General features: G+C 41.4%; 1 protein-coding gene across 1 annotated transcript in view; it reads right to left on the bottom strand.

The window, feature by feature from the left end:
- The window catches only part of ece2b (endothelin converting enzyme 2b), a 58,015-nt gene that overhangs the window by 13,019 nt on the left and 26,757 nt on the right, over positions 1 to 18,239 (bottom strand). The window contains exons 7-10 of the mRNA XM_044354079.1: positions 9,711 to 9,776; positions 9,446 to 9,634; positions 7,322 to 7,464; positions 2,302 to 2,416 (exon numbers count right to left, since the gene is read on the bottom strand). Coding sequence (XP_044210014.1) covers positions 2,302 to 2,416; positions 7,322 to 7,464; positions 9,446 to 9,634; positions 9,711 to 9,776 — 513 coding nt within the window. The remainder of the gene's footprint in view (positions 1 to 2,301; positions 2,417 to 7,321; positions 7,465 to 9,445; positions 9,635 to 9,710; positions 9,777 to 18,239) is intronic.

Below are 18,239 nucleotides of genomic sequence, written 5' to 3'. Positions count from 1 at the left end.
AGCAGCACTGGAAATAAATGAGCGACCCTGGGGGACAACACACATTGTGAAATTTAGATGGTTAAGGAGAGAGAGCATTTGCTGTTTTGTCACTTCCTTGGATGCAATAAAAGACATTTATTTCATGAATATGCTCGAGTTTTTCAACTGAAAGAGAAGCTTTCATTTTTGCTGTATCCAGAGTAATGTCCAGGAACTTGAGGCGAGTAGCTGGATCAATCGTTTTCTTGTCAGAAAGAGGGACGCTCAGATAATTGAACAGGTGTTTCAATTTGGGCAATGAGGAGCCAGATTTGTTGTGCGCAGGGTCTATCAGCAGAAAGTCAGTTGAGGAGGTGAGGAAGCTTGATGAAATTGACGAATTGCTAAAACAAAAACAGAGATAAGACAGATGCAATGCTATTTCACTAGATATACCGGTAATCTTAAACAGCCGGTGGTAAAGCACATTGCTGTAAGCACAGACCTGCCAGTACCTGTGTTAGTAATCTTAAAGTTGTCAATGTCCAGCCAAAACAGTCTCCTCTCCTGATGCAAATTCTCAGCAGCTGAAATTTGGCCCTCCTAAATGTCTGACCACTGAATAATAAAACTTTTCTAGTTAATGTTCTGATAACAGAAAAAAACTTACACTGCATTTTCTTAGTTGAAACTTGGCTCAATAATGACACTGGTACAGCAACGATGCTTGAGGTTTATCAATCAGCCAGACAAAACAGGAGAGGAGGGGAGGTTGCAGCTATCTTCTCCTCACAGCTTGTATTTAAAGTCATTGAACTGGGTGAATTTATGTCAATGGACTATCTTGCTATTGAGCTCAAAGCAGAATCAGTACTCTTTGTTACATTGTACCAGCCACCAAAACACCAATATTTATACAGGAGTTCTCTGAGATAACCTTAACTAGAACTAAAAAGGAATTTAAAGTTCAAAAGAGGCTTTTAGATGATAAAGCTGAAGCTAAATTTTCTGATCTTATGAGATCATTCAAGCCACACAGTCACGACTGCTCTCTATATGACATGGTAGAAGATCTCAATGGTGCACTGTCATCTGTGTTAAATACTGTTGCTCCACTAAAAGTCAAAAAGAGGTCGACCAACAGAATCTCCCCATGGTTAAACAGTAATAATGTTAATGAGATCAGGAGGAACTGTCAAGCAACTGACAGAAAATGGAAGAAAACCAAGCTCACAGTTCACTGTGATATATACAAAGAAGCCATGACTGCCTATAACAAAGCTGTATGCATGGCAAGAAAGGAGCACTTCTCTAAAATGATTACAGAGAACGCAGGAAACTCTAGAGTACTGAATCAAGATTCAAGATTCAATAATTTATTGCCATATCAACCTTACAGTTGATTTGGAATTTGTTTCGGTGCACTCAACCACAACAAAATATAATAACACAGTATACACAAGTCCATTATCTGATGGATGAAGGGTTGCATTTGATTGGTCAAGATGAGCAGGGCTGGCAGAGACATTCTTATGCTTGACTTGAGAAGCTACTTAATGTTTTCTTTGAGCGTCTGTGACCAGGAGCTGCTGTAGGGCCAGAGGTTGAAGGGGGCTCATCCCAAACTGGTGTTTTATAAAACACTTCATTAGCCAAGTCATGAAGCTGCAACAGACATGGAGCCAAAGTAATACCCTGAGCTTTTAACATCTCCAGAATTTCTGAACGTGATTCTCCTTGATGAGCAGCAATGAAAGCACTGAACCGAGTTGCAGATGAGGTAGATGCTGATTCAAATAAGTCAGCATGGATCAGTTCCGTTTCTGAGTCCGACATCATAAAACAAGATGACAGCCAGAGAATTAGCAGCAAAATGTAAACGTGCCATACACGACCTGCACAATGACAGATGAGTGCATAACACCAACAAGAATGCATTAAAGGCAGAGAAACGTATTTAAAAAGACAGCAGCAAGATGGCAGGCTATAACAACGGAGGTGTGTTGCTGTGCTATTGCATAGATGTGAACAGCTGGTACCTCAGTTGACAGCCCCAGACAATGACAGCAAGCAAAATCATGAGTGAGCATGCATGAGAGATGTGAATGGCAGGATAAAATGAGAAATATAACTACAGGCCTATGCATGCAAAAGATAGTCTTCCTGACTGAACTTTCACTAAAGCTCCATTTACAGCCAGTAACAACCAGTTACAGCCAGTTAAAACCAGTGAGAACAAGTTACAGCCAGTTAAAACCAGTTAGAATCAGTTACAGCCAGTTAGACCCAGTCAACAGTTAACATTAGTATCTGTATTTTAAGTATTTGTAGTAACAGTACCTTCTTGGTCCCATATAGACTCTCCAGCAGTTTGTCCTGAGCGTTCTCAAAACGTTGATCCAGACTGGCAACACTCTTCTGAACCAACGTCCACATCATGTAGTTATTCAACAGACTGGAGACAGAGAGACGGACAGGCAAGAGAGAGACAGGGAGAGAGACAGGGAAAGAGAGAATTTTGAATTTTCAAAAACTTTTATTCACACAATCAAGTCAACAGAGCATCAACAACAAAAACACAAAATTCAGCCCAGCATGCATCCAAAACAGAGCTCCTCCTCATCAACAGAGCACAGCCATTTATTTTGTTCTTCCTGCTGATGTAAACAGCCAACTTAGCTTGGCCCAGCAGAAAGTGGAACTGGCATGTTATATCCAGTAACTAGGCCTTGCATGTAACTAACCTCTTCCTAACCTGGCACCTCTAGTCTACACCAATTGGCCTTTAACAGAGAACCACACAGTTATGAGGTTTAAAACCCAGCTTTGCACACTTTGCTTCCGGTGGCACATGTGGTTCAAGACACCACATGGTCTGGCCTTTTGTCTCTTTAGTATTCTTTGTTGGCCATATTGTCTGCATGCCGTGTGTTCAGCCATCTTTGACTTCAGCCATCTTGCTATTGTTTTACACACACACACACACACACACACACACACACACACACACTTGTATATAGGTACATTTAGCTAGATTAATATTGTGTGTTTTGCTCTTTTTGTTAAATAAATGCTTTTGGATATACATGTTGCCTGTTTTAATGTTGCACAAGAATGAGTTTTGCCAACCTCTGCTCTGCAAATAACTGAGACTGACTTGGCTCTTTTTCTGTGACTCCAGGGTGGTACCCCGTTGTTATTAATTCTTATTAATAACTTCCATTGATTTTAATAATCAATAATTATCTTTGATAAACTTTAATTATTGCTGATAGCCAATTTTGTAGCCAGGGCCCAACAAAATGGTGCCCTGTGTGAGGCAGAGTATTGTTGGCAATTATTCATAATTGTGCAATATTAATTTCAGCATAATTTTGGCCAGTACCAAAATTTTGGAATTTAAAACTTTAGACTATCCAAAAGCCTTTAGATTCAACACAACTAGTCTCCCACAGGAGTAGAAATCTAGCTGTACTTACAAGTGCAATGTGGTGAGATTTGATTTTTCAAATCAAATTTAGCTAAAGCAATTAATAACCCAAATCTTAGGTTATTGGTAACTACAACTTTAAGCCCTCATAGTGTTACACTAAGAGCTTGCTGTTGCTGCTAGCCACTCAGGTTGTATCTACTATGTAGGAAGTGTAAGAACTTCAGTTCAGCATTCAAATACCATATATTCAACGCAATCTAGTGAAGCTGTCAGAATTGTCTGTTGATTGAAGTGCTCCCCTTTTTAATTAAAACACAGCGTGCCACTAGTCCTGTTACACATAGAGAGCTTGTACTTGGCTGTTACTGCCATGCATTCCAAGCCGAGTCAGAAATAGAGCCTATGAGATAAAGCCACAGGGTGCAACCAGCCCTGTGAGGTTATCCTCTGACTGTTACTGCCCTGCATCTCAGTTAGTTCATGTTGAAATCTGTTGTGCCCACTAGAGCCACTAAACAGTGCCGAAGCTACCCCTCTTCCACAGGAAGCTACTCCCCATAGTGTAGGCCACCACATTGTCTGGTTAGGCTAGTGTACTGCCCAAACTACACTACAAAGTGTCTGCCACGCAACACCATAGCCAATCACATTGACTAGACAACTGCTTAATCTAGCCCTCTGTTCCAGAGACAACAATGGAGAACCCCTGTGAAGAGCAGTTTATTTCTTCCCTAGCACACAGCCTAGAACCTGGCTACCCAGAATTCCATTGAGTGCAGGAAAGAGATAGACTCGCTACTCAAGGACAGGTATGATGCACAGACCTCATCCAAAGACCCATTGTTATGCTTGCTTCTGAACTTCTACAGGCAAATCAGCCTTGTCTGTCAGAGCAAAGCAGCCCTAGAAAAGGAAGTAGATTTCCTTATAGTGCAAAATGCTTGCCTCCTCCACGAGATTCAGACGGCCAATAAGAAAGCCATGTGCTACTCAGAAGACCTGCACTCAGTAGAGTTAGATCTCTGCTCACACAAGGAGGAATTGTTGGAATTGTTCAGGCTTAGGTCAGAACGTCCTGCCCCACCACAATCGTTCCGCCAATGTGATTCTGGTTACTCCGATTCACACTCCTCCCATAAAGAAAGGTTAATTCCCTCTCCACTCAGAAGATGGAAACAATTCCCAAGCCACCCTAAGTTCTTGGGAATGAAGTCAGCTTCTCAACCTCCACTGAGAGACAGAGCTAACAGCTACCTGACTTCCCATCTCTCTGAAACAGACACTGAGGAGATATGTAGTTTATCCTCTAGAAGATACTCTGACCGGTGTTTTTCTCAGCCACTAATGCATGACACATTCATCTGTGCTCATCCCTCTTATAGATCTGGCCAAGTTTTTGGAGACATTGAAGATGTACTGTAAACTGGATTTGGCTTTTCCCAATATCTCACCACTGCTGCAAAGAGCTGTAGAGGGATTTTGTTTCTCTAAGATTTTTCCAAAGAAAAAATTAAATACATCTTTAAAATTGACTGAGCTTCACTTAACTTTAAAATACAATGCTTAGAAACCAAGTGTGGCTCTGGATGGTTCCTGTCCATTTCTGGGTTTTCTGTCCAAGGAGCAGAAACTCGTCAGAATGACACTGTTTAATTACATTACTTAAAACATTATAGAAGCCAAGTCTTTCAGCGCCTACGGTTGGAGCATAAATGTTGATAAAAAGCATTTGTACTTTTTAAAATTCAGACCTTAGTTTTAAAATCTGTCCTGCCATGTCTTCCTCAACAACAATTTTAATGTGATGAAAATTCTGGGAAAATAAAATTCCAACCCCACCACTCATGCTGGTTTTATAACCTCACCTGCCCACTCTCTCCTCCATTCAGCAGCATTTTCTACAGTGCTATGAGTTTCCTGAGTAAAGGTAACAGTCAATTTTTACATGCAAATCAAGCTAAACAGAGAGGCTCTCTTAGTAATATCCCTAGCTCCATTCAGATTTGAAGTGCCGATATTTAAAGTGCACATGCGCGAAATGGGACAAACCAGGGATAAAAACACACAAAACAGGAAGACTACAAACACATTATTAATCAGTGCGTATTTGATTTTTCACCTTCAGAACTATTTTTTTCAATCTGAAGGTCTCCTGATCAGAGAAAACAGGCTGTCCAAACTCTCCCGTGTTTTTCATGTAAACTTTGACTGAGTTCAGAAAAAGTTGTAGGTCTGGAAAATAACTTGTCATCCTTGACTTGTCCGAGCCCCTTTGTGTCCTGCAAAAACTTTTTTATCCTAGTGAAAGAATATCCGCTCTCTAAGTTCTCAGCCATTTCATTTTCAGTCAGTCTATGGTTTCCTCTGGTTGAGAGGATGGACACTCTGTAACTGTCTTTGACACCCTTTTCATTCTGCTTTCAACTTGTTTGGCTTCTGTGTTTTTTCGTCTCACTGATGATTTCACAACATCTTCATCCATCACTCCTCCTCCTCCTCCTCAAGCACAGACTCTGCCACCCTGGCAGCAGTCTATCTCACGCTGCTCACATTGTCCTCCTCCTGACTTTTGCTTTCATTTACCTGTTTGACATTTGACTCTGTTCCCAAATCAGTTTGTGAATCAAGTGTCTCCATGTCATTTTTCTCAGTTATGCTTGTGTCACATTGTCTGTCGCCATCCTGAAATGCTGCGCTGTTGGTTGCAGCACAGACCAGTGCCCCTGGCAGTGGGACACCCACCGAAAATGACAGCCTAGGCAGCTCCATGCCCAGAACTAGAACCGATGGCCCAGGTGGCTCTGCATCTGGAGCCAGACTGACTGGCCTCACCCCTTCCAGGCAGGAGTGAATGAGGTGCCCCTCTAAACCACAACCAACATATCTGTCAATATGTGTATTGTGTAACCAAAATCATCTACTTTGAATTTGACAGAAAGGTGTAATTCATCCTCATTTCTATTAAGAATCATGAGGACCTGTCTGCAGAAAGACATGACATGTTTTAAATGGGAGATTTGCATCCCAGAGGAATCAGTTTTATGGGCGACACGAGTTGCTCGTGCCTGGACAACTCTTACGCCAGCACCGCATTTCTAATGAATGGTGGAAGATTGAAAATGATAACTTTTTTAGCGAGGTTAACAAGTGAGAACAACAGAGTGAAGGTGTCTTGAATAACCAAACTGGTCTCAACAACACGATTCACCTAGTCCACACTGTCCAAAAACAAACCACAGCGTTGTTCAACCTGGAGGCAGATCTGACACTGCCGTACCCGACAACCTCACCAATAGCCAGACCACACTCATCCACACTGCATCTAACTGCTGGAGAGAGAGAGACAGGGTGAGAGAGACAGATCTCACACCAACACTGCTTTCCAAACACCTATCACAGTCAACCAAACTATAACACAATGTAAAGAAACCTATCTGGAACATTGGGAAGAAGAAACTAAGAGTTAAAGTAGATCAGAATGTTATCTGGCCCTAAAAAGAGATGATGAACTGGCAGAATATCTCTCTGCTGTCAGGATATATTGTATATATACTAAAAATTATAATTAATATATGTCAATCTTAATTTTGTGTTCATGTTATTTTGTTTCATTGACTCTTGATGCTTTGTTGTTGTTACATGCATGCCAATAAAGCAAATTTGAATATGAATAAACAAAGAAGACAGGGAGAGAGACAAACAGACAGACAGACAGGTGGTTAGAGTGGGGACTGCTGTTACATCCATATTTACTTAACCTGAACAGCAGAAACTGTGATGTGCTGCTGGCAGCAGCAGGCAGGGGGCAGCAGAGGGTGCCAGTTTGTAGACAGGAGTGTGTGTGTGTGTGTGTGTGTGTGTGCATGCGTGTGTGTTTCTGTTTATGTGTGTGTGTGTGTGCAGGTAAACAGGTCTGGCGAGTCTCACCTGTGGTCGGTCTTGTTGATGATGTCAGAGACCTGCTGCAGGTATTCTCTGGCGAAGAGGACAACAGGTTCGCTGTCATTGAGCTCCAGAGGAGACAGAGAGGATGACAGGTAGTCCAGCCAGTCCACAGCCGGGGCCAGCAGCTAGGGACACAACCATACGACTTTTATGTTGGTATTTATTCTGGGACTTCCTGTCCTGATGCTGGTATCTGTCTGTCTCTCTCAGTATATCCTCAGTGTGGGAACAGACTGCACCACCTGGAGAGGACGTGTTGAGATGAAAAACTAATCCCTGCTGTGTCCTGGTGGTCCACAGCTTTACAGAGCTCATTACAGAACTCAGCCGCCTACCCGCCCACATGCCTGCATGAATCCTAATAACAAATATATTCTTGTATTTCAGTGTTGAGGTGGCTGTACTGTGACACACCTGTCTGCAGGTAGGTGTGTGTGCAGATAGGGGGCACTGTGAGTCTGATGCTTCTTACTGTAACTGAACCAATGGGAACAGAGGAAGCTGCTGCCCTGACCTTAAATTCTATTCTAGAATTTAAAATCCTTCTCCTCACCTACAAAGCCCTTAATGGTCAGACACCATCATATCTTAAAGAGCTCATAGTACCGTATTATCCCACTAGAACACTGCGCTCCCAGTATGCAGGCTTACTGGTGGTCCCTACAGTCTTTAAAAGTAGAATGGGAGGCAGAGCCTTCAGCTATCAGGCTCCTCTTCTATGGAACCATCTTCCAGATTGGGTCCGGGGTGCAGACACCCTCTCTATGTTTAAGAGTAGACTTAAAACTTTCCTTTTTGATAAAGCTTATAGTTAGGGCCGACCAGGCTCGCCTTGGATCAGCCCTTAGTTATGCTGCTATAGGCTGGGGGACTTCCCATGATGCACTGAGCTCCTCTCTCCTCCCCCACCTCTTCATTTGTACACATTCATGTACCATTAATGCATGTCACTAACTAGACTTCTTCTCCAGAGTTTTTGTGCTTTCTGGTCTCACAGGTTCCTATGGATCAGGGTCACGGACCACCTAGTTATGGATCGCAGGCTTCCATGGCTGTGGGGACCCTGTGCTGCTGTGGTCCTGCTTGATGCCCACTCTGGCTATTATTATCATTAGTCATATTTCTATCATTATTATCATTGTTATTGTTATTATTGTTGTTATTCTGCTTCTCTGTCTCTCTCCCTCTTTCTTTCTCTCTCAACCCAACCGGTCAAAGCAGATGGTGTCCACCTAGAGTCCAGTTCTGCTTGAGATTTCTTCCCATTAAAGGGGAGTTTTTCCTTACCGCTGTCACCAAGTGCTGCTCATGGAGGAATTGTTGGGTCTCTGTAAGTCAAAGAATATGGTCTAGACCTCCTCTGTGTGAAAAGTGCCCTGAGATAACTTCTGTTGTGATTTGGTGCTTTATAAATAAAATGGAAAATTGACTTTATCTCTGTAAGAAGCCTCACCTGTGTGAACACCTGATGTGTCTCCTCTGTGTTTATATAATCTGTTATCTAACTGCTCTGCCTCAGCAGCACATAGCAACCCCTGCAGCACATAGCAACAGCTCTTAGCAACAGTCGCCATGGTGACCCCACAAGCATCAGCAGCCCCAGGCTAAAGGACAGAGCCGCAGCAGAGACTGCAGCGCACGGTCATGCAGTAATACTACTGACATTGCAATCAGTACTACTGACTGTACTACTGATCCTACTACTGAGAGCACAACCAATACTACTAAGAAGAATACAACTGACAGTATTAAATATGATACTACTTGTATACCTCTGCTGAGAAGTATACAACTGACAGTATTACATATGACACTACTGAGAAGAATACTGACAGTACTACATATGATCCTTCTGACAGTAATATGGATAGTACTGATGGTACTATACATACATACATAAAATACTACTGATAATAGTATATCCTTATTGTTTATTTGGGTCCCTGAAGTATTTTCTAATCTTCTGATAAAATAAACAATAACTTAAAATCACGTTTATCAATAAAACAAGCAAAAGAAGCTGAAAACAAAGATCAGAAGAAGAAAGTGGTCAGTCGACATGAAAAAAGAGATGATGTGTTGTGTAGATCTCAGGTGTGAACTTACCTGTAACTCAGCGATAGTGACTTTGTGGTAGATCTTCTCCTCGTCACGGTGTTGGTCCTGGGGGACGGTGATGTTAGCGAGCGCTGTCTCAAAGTCCAGAATCTGCTGCATCTGCAGGTGTGTCGCTGCCCTCTCACCACCCAGCAGCATCCCCAGCTCCACCATGTAGTCCAGGTACGCCAGCAGCACCTGGAAGTCACACACCAGGTCACCACACACTCATACTGAGAGCGACACATCCACTGTAACACTCAGGTATTCTCACCTTCTCATTGGCTGTCTTGTTGAGGTAATAGTCCCGGGACGGCAAGAAGAGCCCTGATTGGTCCACCTGTGAGGAGGTCAACAGGTTAGTGAAATCACATTATTGGATGTCCAACAAAGCAGCTTCGGAGAGATGCTACAACTGCGTCAGCCTCTAAGACACCTGTAATCACCTGTGGACCAGTCAGCTTTCTGATTGGTCGACAGGTGACGACAGTTGTGTTTATGTGTATCTGTGTCAGCTTTAAGAAACAGTTTTCTGCAGGGATCTTGGTTTAGGTTTCTTTTAGAGCTGCTACAGTGACTGATGTCATCAATTAATCATTAGTCCAGTCTTTAAAATATAAAGTGTTTTCCAGAAGTCAACCTAACATGTTTAAATCACCAACAGTCCAAAAACTAAAGACATTCAGCTTACAGCACAGTCTCACCACAAGGTCCTTTTAGTGGCTGTTCTGGAGCTTTCAGTCATGTCATATGACTTCCCTCAGCAGAGTTAAATAGTAGATGTTGAAATGTCTTGTCCACGTTTGGGTTTTATAGATATTAACACACAGACCAGAAGAGCTACGACAATAAAACCTCATGGTACCTTCATAACCATCCCAGTGAAACGGAAGTTAGAGCATCTTTAGCTTCTGTACTGTGACTTATTTCCCAATGAAATGGAATATTCTTCAGTTCTCCCATTCATTTGAATGGGGATAGTCCGTTTCCTCTGCGGACATTTTGGCCACTGTGGTGCCTTACCGGACTGCAGCCGGAAAGTTGAGCCAGAGTCAACTTTTGGAGAAACACAACCCGACTTCACTGCAGCTGAAGGCTGCGGTGGCCAATCACAGCCAGAGATCAGACTGATCAGAGCTGTAAACTCTGCCATGAGGGAAGACAAAGACATTACTAAGTGAGGGGAGGACATTTCTCTTAATTTGATAACGTTAAAAGTAAAGTTAGGCTTTGCTGTCGGTTTCCCGACTCATGTTAAAAAAGACGAGAGAAAGAGAGAGAGCAGCTGTGGTCGAGCGAGCTAGAGAGTGAATGAAGAAAGGGAGTGCTGTAGCAGGAGTCTCAGTGAACCAGATCAATAAAACGTTTTCTGATTGTTTGACAACGGTTATGTTCCAGAGCACAAATAAACAGGCCCACGCACTTCCGCTCGACCCTGCGGCTGAACGTTGCACTGCCTGATTTGGTCTGAATACGGCTGAAGTGCAGGATGAGTCAAACATCTGAAACAGTTTTACACAAAGAGAAACAAGGGATTTTGATGTAAAATTACTCTGATACAGATTTTGGCATATAACAAGAGATAAATGAACAATGGGATTAAAACTGGAAAAATGTAATTTTCATTTAACTGGGTCTTCACAGTGAAATTAAAATGTCACTTTAAGTGTGTGTATAAATAAAAAGGCCTACTCAATAAAACAGTATATATCAAACAAGTAGGAGCAAGAACAGGTAGGCATTCTATTGAAATTAATATCAGATGCTCCAAGGGGCATCTGATGTGCACGTTTTCACCTGTCTTCAGGTGATCTTGTATAGGAGGTAGAGAGCAGAAAAGGTGGAAATCACTTAGTATTGTGGAAGTAACCTTTGATTCATTTGTTTATCACTGGGGTCTTGAGACAGATCACTGTGTGTAAAATTTTTGAGTTTCTTACCCAGGAAGATAGCCTTTGAGAAGCCCTGTTGAATTTACATGTAAATTAAGTTTACCAGATACCCCCCAAGGCAGACAGAGATATTACATTGTTGAAGGGATTAGCCAAATAGGCACCGGTGGACTGAATCACATTGTATTTTTAATTAGGCTCTCTGGCATTTTCCTGAGTTCTATTCACCTTTTGTTGTCACTCAGACCTCTGGATTAGCAGCCCAGAACCTATTGTTTGTTTTATCTTTTGTATAATGGTATAAAGCCTTACTCTGGATGTCAGAAGAGATTCAGAAAAGATTTCATGACTGCCGTGAACTTTCTTTCTATTGCACCGTGTTGCTTAAGTAAACACTCTTTTTTCAATCTGGATCTTGACTTTTCTTCCACGAAAGATTTCTTCCACAGTGTACAGTTGCTTTAATGACTAGCCCAAACAGAAGCCAACAATTATCCACTTAAGAAAAGTTCCACAAATTCCACAAGTGTTTTTAAAGGTATTTAAATTTTTATGAATTTATTCAGATTGTTTTGCTAGGCTAGTCTTGCTAGGTCTATGAAACCTGCTATAAATCATTTAACGTGTCAGTTTTATTGTACATAATATTTAGGGAGATACACAAATTACCTATGAAAATCGTGTTTCTAAAAAAAACCCATCTTGACTATATTTGAAAACTTTATGCAACATATGTGAGTAGGGAAAACATTGGGATATGGTAAAGCAGCATCTTCAACTATATCTTTCTCAATATCGCACCCTTTGTCAGTACTTTGCTTTGGACCGTTATATCTAAACAACCTTCTGAAATGGCTTAGACTCAAAAATACCATATGTATCCTTTAATGTTGTATTACTGTTTTTATTTAGAAGTTTGCATTTGTCCATTCTACAAATTAGCACACTGCTTTACAAATATAAAGCATTCATTAAAATTATATAAATTATGTATATAAGTATTTTACAGAAATAAATCCCCCTCTGACCCCCCATGGTGGGTGATGTGTCTTCCTCAAGCTCAGGTCCTCTACCTGAGTTCTGGGAGTTTGAGGGTTCTGTGCAGTATCTTAGCTGTTCCTAGGACTGGGCTCTTCTGGACAGAGACCTCAGATGTACCTGGAATCTGCTGGAGCCACTCTCCCAGTTTGTGGGTCACAGCCCCCAGTGCTCCAATTACCACTGGCACCACTGTTGCCTTCACTCCCCACATCTTTTCTAGCTCCTCTTTCAGCCCTTGGTATTTTTCAAGCTTCTTGTGTTCCTTCTTCCTGATGTTGCTGTCGCTTGGGATTGCTACGTCTATCACCGCTGCCTTCTTCTGTTCCCATTGGTTCACCATCACCAGTTTGTCAGTCTGGATCTGGAAGTCCCACAGGATCTTGGCTTGGTCATTCTCAACCACCTTAGAAGGTGTCTTCCATTGTGACCTTGGGACCTCCAGCCCATACTCAGTGCAGATGTTCCTGTACACTATGCCAGCCACTTGGTTATGGCGTTCCATGTACACTGTTCCTGCCTGCATCTTACACCCTGCTATTATGTGCTGAACTGTCTCAGGAGCATCTTTGCACAGCCTGCACCTGGGGTCCTGTCTGGTGTAGTAGATCCCTGCCTCTATTGATCTTGTACTGAGTGCCTGTTCTTGTGCTGCCATGATCAGTGCTTCTGTGCTGTCCTTCAGTCCAGCCTTTTCCAGCCACTGGTAGGATTTCTTGATATCAGCCACTTCTTCTATCTGTCGGTGGTACATGCCGTGTAGGGCTTGTCTCTCCATGATGGTTCCTCCTCCTCCTCTGCATCATCGGGTTTCTGCTGCCTGAGGTTCACTTAGCAGTTCATCTTTGGGGGCCATCTTCCTGATGTATTCCTGGATGTTGGTTGTTTTGTCCTGGACAGTGGCTCTGATGCTCACCAGTCCTCGGCCTCCCTCGTTCCGCTTAGTGTACAGTCTCAGGGTGCTGGACTTGGGATGAAACCCTCCCTGCATTGTGAGGAGCTTTCTTGTCTTGATATCAGTGGCCTCTATCTCCTCCTTTGGCCAGCTTATTATACCAGTGGGGTATCTGATGACTGGCAAGGCATACGTGTTGATGGCCCGTATCTTGTTCTTCCCATTCAGCCGACTTTTAAGGACCTGCCTTACTCTGTGTAGGTATTTGGCTGTGGCTGACTTTCTTGCGGCCTCCTCAAGGTTCCTATTTGCCTGCGGGATCCCAAGGTATTTGTAGCTGTCCTGAACATCTGCAATGCTGCCTTCTGTAGTTGAATCCCCTCAGTTCTGATCATCTTCCCTCTCTTTGATACCATCCGACACTTATTTAGTCACTTTCTTTCAGCAACAACACTTGCAAAGCACTTTGTCGTTGCTGTAGATCTTGGTGATGTGGATCAGTGAGTCGATGTCTCACTCATTCCTGGCATACAGCAATCCACTTCACTCTTTGTGATAACCTGGCTGAGGGGGTTCAGGCCTATGCAGAACAGCAGCGGGGATAATGCATCACCTTGGTATATGCTGCACTTGATGGTAACTTGTGCAATTGGCTTTGAGTTGACCTAAAGAGTCGGCCTCCAGAGTCATTTTCCACAGCCCCATTGAGTTTCCATGTGTGTGGCATTGAGTCATAGGCTTTCTTGTAGTCAATCCAGGCGGTGCACAGGTTGGTCTTGGGTTGGTCTTGCAGTCTTGGGTGACTACTCTATCAACCAGTATCAACCACCTTTCTGGGCCCTGCTCATATATTGGGCCATGTGCCTATTCATCTTAGCTGCTATGATGCCTGACAGGAGCTTCCATGTTGTACAGAGGCAGGTTATTGGCTGGTAGTTGGAACTGTGAGCAGTTCGTTCAACCAATCTGAATGAAGGATATAGGTCTCTGAAGCCAATTTGAGGCACATCTGCTTTTTGGTCTGGAGTCCAAAAACATTTGTTTGCAATCGTTAGACAGACTGGGTTGCCTACTTTCTTCTGTTCCTTTGCATCTGCTGACATGAAGCAGGGAAATTTATTGAGTAGTGTGCTACAATTGACGATTTTAAGTGATTGAATAACTGAAGAGCAGGCAAGTAATATCATGTCTAACGTGAAATCAGCAGTAACTGATGAAACTGCTACATTTAGTTTAGTGTCAGAGTTGTTTGATAGTTTGGGTATTAACCAACAAAAGTTTCAATCAGCATTTGAATGCATTGGGGAGAAGACACAAGTTGTGTTGAAACCTCAACCTACAGATGTGTGGGTGAATCCATTCAACAAGGACTTACTTAGGGGTTGGGATGCTAACATGGACATTCATTATATGGTAGACGCATATGCCTGCATCGTGTATATTATTTCTTATATATCAAAAGCTGAATGAGAGATGGGATTATTGCTGAGCAATGTTCAGCATGAGGCAACAAAACAAGGTAATACAGATGACAAAAAGGACTTTGAAAAGTTAGGCAGTGTGTATCTACACAACGATTATGTGTGTGCACAAGGAGCAGTGTACAGGTTGACTAATATGCATTTAAAGCGATGTCACTTTAAGGTTGAGTTCTTTCCCACAGGTGATAATCCTATGTTATGTGTGCCATTTAAGGTACTTAAACAAAAAGGAAATGCACAAGGGTCTCAGTGAAAAGGACATGTGGATGATGAATCATGTGGATCATTATACAGCCAGGCCAGAGGAGGACATTTTTAATGAGATGTATTTAACTACATTCGTGTCTGAATATAGAGTTTTAGCCAAGACAGAGAAAGCCACAGATCTATTCTATTCATGTCTCTCTCTATGCAAAGGGTTAGACAGTTAGACAGACAAAAAATGAGTGGCAAGAACCCTAAACCTTTCCATGTTTTACTACAGGTGGTGCTGGGATAGGCAAATCACCTTTATTTTACCAAGCAAGACATTAAGAACAGTTTCTTATTTAAAATGACGGCCTGGCAAGTGCCAGAAGACACTTGGAAGGGGGAAGGAGGGTAGGGGATAACAACAACAACAACGACAAAAGTAACAACTAATCAAACAGAAGTAAACAATTACAAGTAAAACATATACAAATATTAACCAAATAGAAGTAAAACATTCACAAGTATTATTAAATATATCCATAAGTAGGCCCTTAAAAGCAGAGACTGAGATAAACTTATCCAGTTTTAGTGTTTTTGTAATAAATTCCAATCATTAGCAGCAGCAGACTGGAATGACAAGAGGCAAAAGGATGTGTTGGATTTAGAGGCATTTACTCTGATGTAAGAGGAAGACCATGTATAGTACTTGGCCACAAATATTGGCTGCAATAAATTACTTAAATAGGGGGGTTTTATAAATAAGTGTAAGCCAGTGTATGTTATGACAAGTATGCAGAGAGGACCATTTAACCAGAGAATACAGGAGACACTGGTGTGTTTTAAATGGGGTGTTCATAGCAAATTGAATAGCAGAATGATAAACTGTGTCAAGCTTTTATAGTGTTGTGTTCCAAGCCAATATATGAATTGTATCCCCATAATCAAACAAGGGAAGTATGATCATTTGATCAATCATGCGTTTGGCAGCAGATGTAAACAAGACGATGTCTATATAGAAAAACAAGTTTTGCTTTGACCTTAGACTGCAACATGGTAACATGATGAGAGAAGGACAATGCACTATCTAGCCAGATTCCTATGTATTTACAAACTGTTACCTGCTCTGGGATGGTTCCATCTCTCGTGGTAATGTTCAAGATGGAAGGGGACACAGCACCCTTCCGACCAAACTACATACCTTTAGTCTTAGCAATCAATGGCAGATTGAGGTTATTAAAAGCCTGCTGTATTTCAAGAAAACTATCCTGAAATGATTTTATCACTGCATCAGGAGTTGGACCAGTGGTATACAAGATTGTATCATCAGCATATAAATGAATATAGGAATTATTAGCAACATAAGGAATATCATTAGTAAAGAGAGTGGTACCAAATATTGAGCCCTGGGGAATGCCTGAAGATATTTGGAGGGGCTGCGAGAGATGGAGGTCTAAATCTACATACTGGACCCTGCTAGAGAGGTAGTTAGAAAACCAGGCCACTGAGTGACCAGAGACCCCAATACTATCTAGTCTATTTAATAAGATGGAATGATCCACTGAGTCAAACACATTCGCTCGGTCAATAAATATTGCAACACAATGTTGCATGGCGTCCAGTGCAGATGGGGTTCAACTCCCTACCGTGTCCTTGCTCATTATTAGGGCTAAGGCTACAGTTTACATATGACATTCCATGCCAATACACCACATTGCTGCAAACACAGCTTTACTACTAAATGTCTTGAGAACCCTCAATATATTTCCAGAACGTCACAGGTATAGTTCTTTGTAGATATGTGCCAGTAGTGATGAAATACAACCTCACTTCCTGCTTACTATAAAAAGAAAGTAACACCATCATGACACTTCTTGGGTAGCATCAGAATATGGCCTAGCAGTTAAATATGAAGTTTTATGACAATACACCAGTTGTTGCAGGGATAGAGCTTTACCCCCTCTTTGGCAGCAGCACCATCTCAAAAACTCCAAAGCTTCACAATTTAGCATCACTACTGTCTTTCAAATTTACTGACCAAATTTGAGGTGGATCCTATTAACCCGCTATGTGAAGTTGGTAACCCTAGCCCTGATTTCATATTGCCAGTAGGTGGCACTATGACTCAATACTAACATGTAGATATCCTCAAGCCTGAAATTTTTCAAGCATCTAAGCCCCTAAAAAATGCAATGGCATACTAGAATACTACTACTACTACTACTGATAATAATAATAATAATAATAATAATAATAATAATAATAATAATAATAATAATAATAATAATAATAATCTCTACAAAACAATGGGTTCCTCGCACTACTACTACTAATAATAATAATAATAATGTCTTAAGAGTGAATGTAAAGTCGTTGAAACAAAATAATTAATTTATATGCATCGAACACAAATTTATAACATAATATAATTAAGCAATATCTCATGACTGGCTGTGGTATATTGTGATTATATCACATCTAAGGGACGTTGTTCATCTGACAACCTCATTCATCAGTTGTGAGATACAGCTTTCATAAAACAGATACCAAATATTACAATATAGAAATTATAGACACAATTCAATAAAAGCAGTTTTATTAAATAACAATTACATTATATTAAAAAAATAATTTGCAATAAAGTAGTTCCCAGTTGCCTGTGGTTGTTATGCAACGTTAGTAAACTGCTAAATTAATGTTGAAGCTAGTCAGCCATCTAACCAGAGTTTATTTAATTTGAACATTCCCATTACTTGTACAGTCACGGAAAAACATGCTGCATCACTGGGGTCATGTTGCAGTAACGTCAGGCCGACTTGTTTTGTTAGGAGATGCTTGGTGTGGCAAGGATTCTTCTCCACCGTCTTCTCTGGACATCGAGCTTTGGTCAGCAGTAGTTCTGCAGATAGCTCTCATATTCATGCTTATGGACATTATCTTTCTTGCTTCAAGGCATCTGAAAGCTTTTGCACCACAGTACAGTGGAGACAGCAGCTGGTGGAACTCTTCATCGTCCACGCTTGCTTACAGATGGCAGGCAATATTTTAACAGTAGCCGCAGAGTGATAATTAAAATCAGAACTTCATAGCCGTATGCTCATTGTACCACAGCTATCAACTAATCCGACTGCAAGATTTTAACTACCTGTTTTATAATAACTGAAAATACTTTTCCACCTCCTGTACCACCAATAAAATGTTCAAGGTTCTAACCTATTTACACTTTATTTTATTTAATATAAATATATATATATAAATAAATTTAATATCTGTGAATCCAATTCCAAAAATTAAAAATTTACTTAAAA

Source organism: Thunnus albacares, chromosome 6 (assembly GCF_914725855.1).
Source record: "Thunnus albacares chromosome 6, fThuAlb1.1, whole genome shotgun sequence".
Lineage (NCBI taxonomy): Eukaryota > Metazoa > Chordata > Actinopteri > Scombriformes > Scombridae > Thunnus > Thunnus albacares.
The sequence above is the reverse complement of the archived record's forward strand: the minus strand, read 5'-3'. Positions and strand labels throughout refer to the sequence as shown.